Source organism: Tachysurus vachellii, chromosome 26 (genome assembly GCF_030014155.1).
Source record: "Tachysurus vachellii isolate PV-2020 chromosome 26, HZAU_Pvac_v1, whole genome shotgun sequence".
Classification (NCBI taxonomy): domain Eukaryota; kingdom Metazoa; phylum Chordata; class Actinopteri; order Siluriformes; family Bagridae; genus Tachysurus; species Tachysurus vachellii.
In genome coordinates, this window is record NC_083485.1 from 16,704,350 (window position 1) to 16,714,349 (window position 10,000).

Below are 10,000 nucleotides of genomic sequence, written 5' to 3' on the forward strand. Positions count from 1 at the left end.
TGCTCTTATTCAGCACAGTCAGACTCGCTGTAAACAAACCAGTCATTTTCATTCTGTCTTTAAACGTCAACATTAAACCTGTTACTGCTCTTTTAGATTCAAAGCACAGTGACGTGACATACAGACAAAGGTCAAAGGTTAAAGGTCTGCAGTAACAGCAGGATGCTCCTGTCACATTCCAACATCACAGCTTCTGCTGTCATCTACTGGGATCTGTATAGTAACATTACAGACACGCCCACCAGGGGTGAGCTGGGAGGAGCCATGTGGTGACATGGAGGGACTGCAGAGATCAGAGTCAATCACTCCATCACATCATCACTCCATCACATCATCACATCATCACATCATCACTCCATCACATCACATTATCACATCATCACTCCATCACATCACATCATCACATCATCACTCCATCACATCACATCATCACTCCATCACTCCATCACATCATCACATCATCACTCCATCACATCATCACTCCATCACTCCATCACATCATCACATCATCACTCCATCACTCCATCACATCATCACATCATCACTCCATCACATCATCACTCCATCACATCATCACTCCATCACATCATCACTCCATCACATCATCACTCCATCACATCACACCACTCCATCACATCACCACTCCATCACATCATCACTCCATCACATCACATCACATCATCACTCCATCACATCACATCATCACTCCATCACATCACACCACTCCATCACATCACCACTCCATCACATCACATCACATCATCACTCCATCACATCACATCATCACTCCATCACATCATCACTCCATCACATCATCACATCATCACTCCATCACATCATCACTCCATCACATCATCACTCCATCACATCATCACTCCATCACATCACACCACTCCATCACATCACCACTCCATCACATCATCACTCCATCACATCACATCACATCATCACTCCATCACATCACACCACTCCATCACATCACCACTCCATCACAACATCACTCCATCACATCACCACTCCATCACATCACCACTCTGTCACATCATCGCTCCATCACAACATCGCTCCATCACATCACATCACCACAACATCACATCACTTCATCATCACATGACTTCATCACTCCATCATATCACTCCATCACAATACCACTCCATCACATCACCACATTGTCAGTCCACTCAGATGAGGAATCACTGCTGGAATAAATTTGAAAATAAAACAACAATGTTCATTAAAATAAAGTCATCATCATCATCATCATCATCATGATGTGATGTACGTTGCAGTTCTAAGTTCTGGTGATGGTTACTGTACCTCATGCAGGAGAACCTCCTCTGTCCCTTTACTGTAAGTCTAAACAAAAACATGAAGAAAATAAAGCACAACTGAGCTTAAAGTCCCTCCACAGTCACATCATGAACACGGTACTGATGCACAGCTCCTGCAGTGTTGTGGATGTGCGCGCGCTCTCCATGGAACCGGCCCTGAACCCACCGGAACGTGAACATGGCGCGCGCGCGCTGGGTCTCGGTGTCTGAGAACAAAACAGAAAACCTTTTCCGCGTGCGCCATTTTGAATCCGCATTAAAGAGGGACGTTAGGTGGAAGGTGCCCTCGTGCATCACCGACAGCCCCCCTCCCCCCCTCCAGCAAAACAAAGCACGGGTTTATTGCGGGTTTTTCCGCACGCGCGGCCCGTGAAGCCGTCACCCTCCCCGGTCAGGAAAGGCCTCGGTGCGGCCTACAGGAGCCTCGACCATCCGCGCACAAACATACAGGTTAAAAAGCACGCGATCACACTGAGCATGCGCGCAAGACCTGACAGCCGACAATGACTCGTGTCCAGAAAAAGAAAACCGGGAAATCTCGAGCTTACCGTTTATTTTACAGCGAACTGCGGCCTCCGTCTTTGTTGTAGAGTTTTTCCCTGCAGGCCGCCGCCGGTTCCCCGAGCAGGAGGAGGAGGGAGGGGCCGAGCGGAAACGCACAGAGCTCGTGCAGAACCCCGTTATTCATCACATCACCAAACCCCCAAAACACACACACACACACGCACACACACACACACGCACGCTTCAATAGAAACCGCACGTTAAAGCGTAATTACTGCGTCGTTACTGTAACGTAAACACATTCCAGATCGGTGTGTGACGTCACACAGCGTCAGTAAGGAGTTCCCATATTTATGTTAGTTTTTTATTTTAACTTCATTTCTTAAACATTATTTGAGAGACTTTGAACATTTTAGTCTGTAATGTGTGTGTGTTTTATAACACAAAGTGTGTGTGTGTGTATACTGTATATGTGTATGTGTGAGTGTGTACGTGTGTGTATGTGTGTGTGCGTGTGCATGTGTATATTTGTGTGTGTGCGTGTGTATATTTGTGTGTATATGTGTGTGTGGAGGAACAGCTCGGTGTTACAGCTCGGTGTAAATAGTTTGTGGTTCTGTTTGTTTCAAAACTCTGATATCTGTCTGTCTCTCTGACAGATAATTAAAATAATAATGATATTCATAATAGAAATATTAAAAGCGTTTACATGTGTGTTTGTGTTTATTGTGCAATTATAAAGTAATTCTACAAAGTCTCCTCCCACATTCTCAACAGTGTACTGAAACTGGGGGGGGAGTCAGAGAGAGACACAGTGACAGAGAGAGAGAGAGTGTGTGTGAGAGAGAGAGAGAGAGAGAGAGAGAGAGAGAGAGAGAGAGAGAGAGAGAGAGAGAAAGACACAGAGAGAGAGAGAGAGTGACAGAGAGAGAGAGAGAAAGACACAGAGAGAGAGAGAGAGAGAGAGAGTGACAGAGAGAGAGAGAGAGAGAGAGAGAAAGACACAGAGAGACAGAGAGAGAGAGAGTGACAGAGAGAGAGAGAGTGACAGAGAGAGAGAGAGTGTGAGAGAGAGAGAGAGAGAGAGAGAGAGAGTGACAGCATATTTACATTGCAGAGGATTTCTGAAGTAGCTAAAGAGTTTGAATACATAAGTATTAATCTGGACGAGAAGACGAAGAGGAAGATGAAGCTGTTCCTCCGTTCAGCTTTGGTGTGTGTGGTGGTGGGACTCGTGGGGACTCTGGTGAAGACAGAAGAGCGGTTCTGTTCTGATGGACTCATAAACACTTCATGTAATCAAAAAGCCCACAGTCTTTATCAAGAGGACGTTGATTATGGTATAAAAATCTATCCTTTTTATTATTATTATTATTGTTATTATTATTATTATTACTGTCATTGTTGTTGTTGTTCTTCTTATTATTATTATTATTATTGTTGTTGTTGTTATTATTTTTATTAGTATTGTTGTTGTTGTTATTATTATTGTTATTATTAGTATTATTACTGTTATTGTTGTTGTTATTATTGTTGTTATTATTATTATTATTATCATCATCATCATCATCATCATCTTCTTCCTTTAGAGGTTTTGCTCTAATGAAACAGGAACATTTTGAGAGTAAAAACTCCCTCATTACATTTAAACTGCATGCCAGTCTGCACGTAGACTATATGAGGTCACAGGTCACTGAAAGGTCATTCACACAGGAAGTCACTCAGATGAGTGCTTTTAAAAATGATTCATCACCGTGGGGACGTGACGTCATATAAAGTGGAAACTCTGAAAGATGATGTAATCTGATGTAAATGTGAGACCTGTATGACAACTTGAATAATTTCATATTTGCCCAAAATGTGTGTAGTGAGTTATGAGCAGTTAAAGCAGATGTTGTCAGCTGGAACTCTGCAGCTGTTGGATGTTCGTGAACCGGAAGAGTTTAAGGAAGGGGTCATTCCAGGAGCAATTAACATTCCATGTGAGACACACACACACACACACACCAATATTTACAGCATTTAGCAGACACCCTTTTATCCAGAGTGACTTACATTTTATTACATTTTATACAACTGAGGGTTAAGGGCCCATCAGTAGCAGCTTGGTGGACCTGGGATTTGAACCTATGACCTTTCGATCAGTAGTTCAACACCTTAACCACTGAGCTACCATATGTCACATACACGTACACATGCCAAACACACATATACACACACACACACAATGTAGGGAGGTGGTAGCTAAGTGGTTGAATTACTGATCGTAAGGTCATGAGTTCAAATCCCAGGTCCACCAAGCTGCCACTGCTGGGCCCCTAACCCTCAATTGCTCAGTTGTATAAATTGAAATAAAATGTAAGTCATTCTGGATAAAAGAGTGTCTGCTAAATGCCAGAAATGTAAATGTATAATAAAAGAAAGAAATGCAAAAATAATCGTGTGTGTGTGTGTGTGTGCATGCGTGTGTGTGTGCATGCGTGTGTGTGTAGTGTATGAGGTGCAGCAGGCTTTCTTACTGACTCAAGATCAATTTATGCAGCGTTACGGTGTCCCGCTACCTGAGAAACACTCCTCAGATGTGATCCTGTACTGCCAGAGGGGGCGCCGCAGCCTCACTGCACTGCACACTTTACACACACTGGGCTACAGCAGGTACTGACCACTCATGACCCCATGACACACTGAACACACAGCAGCTCAGAACAGTCCCTGAATATGTGTTGTGATAAAGTTAACACCCAAAAGCTGATTATTTTCCTGTAACAGTTTCTTCCTCTTTCCTCCACACCAGTCGGCCAGTACAACCATTTTATAGCTTTTTAATGGTTTACAGTTAGATTTAATGTTGGTGAAAGTTTACTGTTGGTGAAAGTTCAGCTCAGTCCTGTTGTCACAATCTAGCAGCTCTAAACAGCCTCTCTTTATAGTCTCTCCTGACAGATATCACTCTAATGATCATGTGGGAAAACCTTCTGGTACAAAGTGCTGACACTGGAGACTCCTTCCATACATGTTACATTTTATGAATAATATCCATATAAATAATAAAAATAAATATCTACAGACAAGATTCTAACGGCATATTAACGGCATATAAATGGCATATTAATGGCATAGCTGTTAGAGAGAATTGATCATCACCTTCTGACCAATCAGAGTTCAGAACTCTATAGTATATTTAACCCAAAAGCTCCCAGAAGTGTGAAAGTGCTAGCCGTCTGTACAACACTTCTAAATTCTAATGTGTGTGTCTCTCTCTCTCTCTCTCGCTCTCTCTCTCTCTCTCTCTCTGTCCCCCACCCCACCCACCCACCGTCTCTCTCTCTTAGAGCTCGTCATTATGTTGGAGGTTATAGCGAGTGGCTCGAACATGAAGCCAAGTGAAACTGCAGTCTGGTCTGGGAACAGTTTTGTACAGCAAGACCTGTGTGTGTGTGTGTGTGTGTGCGTGTGTGTTCATTCAGGTGACAGGACAGTTTAATAAATGTATATTAACTGAGAATGCTTTATTTCTCAGTGCTTTAATACATGTTGGATTGTGAGATTTCTTTATGTCTTGTTTTTGGTTCTTATATTATAAGTTACAGAAGCCTCACGTTTGTGAAAGCCCACAGTTTGACTCCAGTGTGTTTACATGTGAGTAATGAAACAGATTAAACAGTAAATCACTTTTTAATAATGAAGACACAACATTTACACAAACACATCTAAATTATTTACACTAAACTTGATCCAAAGCTAATGTCAGTTTAAAGTACGAAACACTCTTCTAGGGCGTTAAGTTGAAAACATTTAGATACATATCATCATCACCCTCATCATCACGTCTTTGTGTGTGTGATGGGGTGTGTGACGGAGTGTGTGACGGAGTGTGTGACAGAGTGTGTGGGTCTTTCTGTAGCAGCGATGGTTGTTTTGGTGAGAGGGAAGCCGTCACTATCACATGCACTGGGTTTCGTATTTTTCTTCTCCTCTGTAAAAATAATATTAATTATTCAAAAAGTCCTTGCATGTTTATTTGTGATTGCAACAAGCTTCTGATACACATATAAGATATAAACAAAACATTTGTATTGTATATTTTCAAATGAGCATTTTGTACCTTACTACAGAGCAGCACGGTGATGATCCCAGTCAAAATAACAAAGCCAACAACACCACAGGTGATGTACACGATCGTCATCACTGACAGACCTGAAGGAAATAAAACAGATTAATGAGGACCAGGTTGTGATTCTGTTCTTCTTTAACTCTTAAATTTAGTGCCCAAACACAGCTGGTGCTCCACTAGCTCATATTCTTGTGTGTGGATGTTTATGTTTAGAATCCAAGAGAAAATCCTTAACTAATTAAACTCACTTTAAAGGACGATTTCTGTGCTAATAAAATACAATAGTTAGCATGTATGTGTTCGTGCTAATCAACACTAGACTTTCTATGTTTACTAAAATTCTGATTAAATGTTTTCAGCATCTTTATCTCGTCCTTGACAAATACAAACTGTAGAGTTAAAACGCAGGCTGTCTTTAACAGTGTAAAAAGCCTGAACAGTACGGAATGACCAGCAGGCGGCGCTGTGACACGCTGTGACACGCACTTGGACATTTGTGTTTTGATTTTGTTTTTTTCTCGAGGTTTTAATTTGGTCTCATGTTGAGTTCTGCAGAAGAAAAGACAGACAAGTAAAGATCACACTTTATTAGTGATAATATTAGAAAATACATCAATAAAAGTCCAATTAAATGTAAAGTTTGTTTGTATCTTTTCTCTTTTTTTTTTTTTTTACTTTTGACCATAAAAGCCACGTCATCAATTTTATTTTGAAAATGTAGTTTTTTTATAACTTTTTTTACAGAAATACAAACTTATTTATTTTTTCTGTAGACTGATCCATGCTCACATGCTCAGTTCTGACGTCTTTCTTCACCCTCCAATCCAGCATTAGTTGTATATTTATTGTGTTAATGTTCCTGTTGTTGTGTTTTTCTGATCTGTTGTTACCTCTGCTCGAGTCATTTTACTGATTTGACTCCTGAACAGATGAATCTGATTCATTTTTACTGAATTAAATCTATAGAGTTTTGACTTCCGAGTTACTGTACAGAGACTCACAGCTTGTCCCTGAGTTTTATCAGCACTTTGTATTGACATGTTGAATTATTTCATGAATAATAATTTATTTATTTGTTTGATCATTTGTTTTTATCATTGTGCTGTAAAAGCCTGTAAACACTTCATCCTGAGCTGACATCTCTTTATACAGCACCTGTTAGAGGTTAATAGTTGTGTATCCGTATGGACCAGGTGAGGTATTATTACCTTCAGGAGGACGTATGGGTTGGTCCACTTCCTTTCCCTCTTGCAGAAGGTGGACTTTTCCAACCAGACTTCCCTTAGGGAACGTGGCCACTTTACAGCAGTATTCTCCAAAATCTCTGTCCCGTACCTGCTGAATTGTGAGTGTGTGGTACTCTGTGATTGAGACGTGGCCAGTGTAGGACTCATTAACATGTGAGCTGTGTTCAGCTGATTTTTCAGGATAAAACAAAGCGATGGAGGACATGTCTTTACAGCGAGTCCATTCAGAGAGAACCACATGGACTTCACCTGTAACTCTACAGGAAAGAGACGCAGACTGACCGAGACGAGCTCGCACATTCTCAGACATGAGATCACCATCAGCGAGACAAGCTGAGAGAGAGAGACAGAGGGAGAGAGACAGAGGGAGAGAGAGAGAGAGAGAGAGAGAGAGAGAGAGAGAGATTTCTGATTTTTTTAATATTTACACAGTCACACCCAACACTGCACCCTGTGTTAAAAACACTACACATGTTTTTACAGTCCACTCCATTATTGTCTTTAGAAGTGAAGTTGTACAGATCCACACGTCTCTCACTCACATTAACGTCTCTCACTCACATTAACGTCTCTCACTCACATTAACGTCTCTCACTCACATTAACGTCTCTCACTCACATTAACGTCTCTCACTCACATTAACACACGTCTCATCTGAGCAGATTTACAATACACTCAAATTCTACACTAAAGATTCATTTCAGCTTCATCACACACACATCATACACTGAATTTACCTGCAACTACTGTGTGTAAAAAGTGTGTGTGTGTGTAAAAGTGATTGCAAGAGTGTGTAAGAGTGTGTGTGTTAAAGTTTCCTCACATTATCTTTCCGTTTTAAATGTTGTTTTTATTCAAAAACCTTCATCTAATAATCGTAACACCTCAAATTCACCGGTTTATTGTGAACCTCAAGTCACAGTTTAGATTCTCTTATTGATGTCACTCTTGTTTAATTCACTCACACACACTCACACACACACACACACACACACACACACACACACACACAGATTTACCTTTGATGAAAATAAAGCAGAGGAAAAGTAAACTGTTCACTTGTCCGTCTCTCATTGTGTCTCACACTCTGTCGTTATGATGTGGAAGTTGTGACAGGAAGTTTAAACACATTCTACACACACACAGACACGCAATCAGACACACACACACAGACACGCACACAGACACACACACAGACACACACAGACACGCACACAGACACACACAGACACACATACAGTATGTGGTTTCTCAGAGCATACACTGGCTATAGAAATGTTATATTCACATCCTGTTTACCCAAAAATGGGTCACTGCATGACCATCACATTAATGCTGACATTTGCAAACACACACACACACACACACACACACACACAGTAAAAGTTCTGATACTTTGAGACTATATAGAATGTTTGAGGTAGAAGATGTTTGTTTCATCTCTACAAAGTAAATCTATGTGTATATGTGTTTATGTGAATGTGTGTGGGTGTGTATGTGAGTGTGTGTGTGTGTGAGTGTGTGTGTGTGTGCATGTTAAACTGGAACAAAACACGTCTGCCCACAGTGGGGGGTTTCCAGCACCACCTGTCACCTACAGCAGCTTATAGACTCTGAGCTTGTTTAGACTGCAGTGATTGTTTCATCACACAGTGCTGCTGCAGATGATGATGATGATGATGATGATGATGATACAGAGGAAGAAGAAGAAGCAGTTGGTTTGTAAGAAAATGAATTGTTCTGTCAGTTCTGCTCTTCAGCTGTGTGGAGTCACTGGTTATTTCTCCACACAGAGACATTAACACTCCAAAGTGTTAAATCCTCAGGACCTGCTGAGACTGGTTTAACGTGTGTGTGTGTATAGGGGAAGTACAGGGCTGTGTGTTATTAGTCTGTATGTGGTGTGGGATGTGTTTTATCTCTGTTTTCCTCTCAGTAATGAGCATCAAAGGACATTTAAAAATTCAGCTTCAGCTTAAACATTTCTCGGCTAGCAGTTTGTGCGCAGCAGTAACTAGTGACACGTCACTAACCAGTCAAAAACTAAATGATTAATGACTGTGGTTATGATTAAAGTGACAGAACAACAGGGTCTGAGCTCTGAGTCAAACTGATGGTTTAACCTCGAGATCTGGTCGCTCATGCTCATTACCCTGTCACTGACGTGGGGTATATGAAGCCCCGCCCCTTTGAACAGCTGACCAATCATCCAGTGCAGTGTTAATCTTCTGTACACACACACACACACACACAAATCAAATAAACCTGAGCTCTGTTAAATCATCTCTGTTTTTAATCATGTATTATATAAATCACAAAATTAACCTGAAAAACTTTCACTGTATCTTAACATCTACAACACAATAATAATAATAATAATAATAATAATAATAATAATAATAATAATAATAATAATAATAAGTGAAAGAAATGAAATATAGAATAATAAACAGAAGAGTTTTTGTGTTTATATGTGTATGTGTGTGTGTGTCTGTGTGTGTATGTGTCTGTGTGTGTGTGTATGTGTCTGTGTGTGTCTGTGTGTGTGTGTGTCTGTGTGTGTCTGTGTGTATATGTGTCTGTGTGTGTGTGTCTGTGTGTGTCTGTGTGTGTGTGTCTGTGTGTGTCTGTGTATGTGTCTGTGTGTGTGTCTGTGTGTGTGTGTATCTGTGTGTATGTATCTGTGTGTGTCTGTGTGTGTGTCTGTGTCTGTGTGTGTGTATGTGTCTGTGTGTATGTGTCTGTGTGTGTGTCTGTGTGCGTGTGTATGTGTCTGTGTGTGTGTATGTGTCTGTGTGTGTGTC

At 40.9% G+C, this 10,000-nt stretch overlaps 3 protein-coding genes across 4 annotated transcripts in view; 1 reads left to right on the forward strand and 2 right to left on the reverse strand.

The window, feature by feature from the left end:
- LOC132840678 (zinc finger Y-chromosomal protein 1) overlaps window positions 1-2,143 on the reverse strand; it is a 10,886-nt gene extending 8,743 nt beyond the window's left edge. The window contains exons 1-2 of one of the 2 annotated variants that reach the window (XM_060862540.1): window positions 1,880-2,143; window positions 1,318-1,356 (exon numbers count right to left, since the gene is read on the reverse strand). The gene's annotated coding sequence lies outside the window, so the exon portion shown is untranslated. The remainder of the gene's footprint in view (window positions 1-1,317; window positions 1,357-1,879) is intronic. The other variant, XM_060862539.1, reaches the window with a different exon arrangement.
- A 750-nt stretch (window positions 2,144-2,893) lies between these two features.
- Window positions 2,894-5,363, forward strand: LOC132840865 (thiosulfate:glutathione sulfurtransferase). Its single transcript, XM_060862918.1, has 4 exons — window positions 2,894-3,175; window positions 3,704-3,817; window positions 4,328-4,490; window positions 5,168-5,363. The coding sequence occupies exons 1-4, from the start codon at window positions 3,022-3,024 to the stop codon at window positions 5,220-5,222; spliced, it is 486 nt and encodes a 161-aa protein (XP_060718901.1). The 5' UTR covers window positions 2,894-3,021; the 3' UTR covers window positions 5,223-5,363.
- A 128-nt stretch (window positions 5,364-5,491) lies between these two features.
- Window positions 5,492-8,391, reverse strand: LOC132840864 (uncharacterized). The gene is made up of 4 exons (XM_060862917.1): window positions 8,216-8,391; window positions 7,158-7,529; window positions 5,941-6,032; window positions 5,492-5,811 (listed from the first exon to the last, which is right to left on the reverse strand). The coding sequence occupies exons 1-4, from the start codon at window positions 8,268-8,270 to the stop codon at window positions 5,608-5,610; spliced, it is 723 nt and encodes a 240-aa protein (XP_060718900.1). The 5' UTR covers window positions 8,271-8,391; the 3' UTR covers window positions 5,492-5,607.
- Window positions 8,392-10,000: the final 1,609 nt, after the last annotated feature.

What these genes read in the sequence shown, in the direction of transcription:
- LOC132840864 (XM_060862917.1), bottom strand. Translation starts at nt 8,270, where the DNA reads ATGAGAGACGGACAAGTGAACAGTTTACTTTTCCTCTGCTTTATTTTC. An exon ending in ACCCATACGTCCTCCTGAAG is followed by an intron (nt 6,033 to 7,157) that starts GTAATAATACCT and finishes TATTTCCTTCAG; the next exon opens with GTCTGTCAGTGATGACGATC. An exon ending in CCGTGCTGCTCTGTAGTAAG is followed by an intron (nt 5,812 to 5,940) that starts GTACAAAATGCT and finishes TTATTTTTACAG; the next exon opens with AGGAGAAGAAAAATACGAAA.
- LOC132840865 (XM_060862918.1), top strand. Translation starts at nt 3,022, where the DNA reads ATGAAGCTGTTCCTCCGTTCAGCTTTGGTGTGTGTGGTGGTGGGACTC. An exon ending in AGGAGCAATTAACATTCCAT is followed by an intron (nt 3,818 to 4,327) that starts GTGAGACACACA and finishes GTGTGTGTGTAG; the next exon opens with TGTATGAGGTGCAGCAGGCT. An exon ending in CACACACTGGGCTACAGCAG is followed by an intron (nt 4,491 to 5,167) that starts GTACTGACCACT and finishes TCTCTCTCTTAG; the next exon opens with AGCTCGTCATTATGTTGGAG.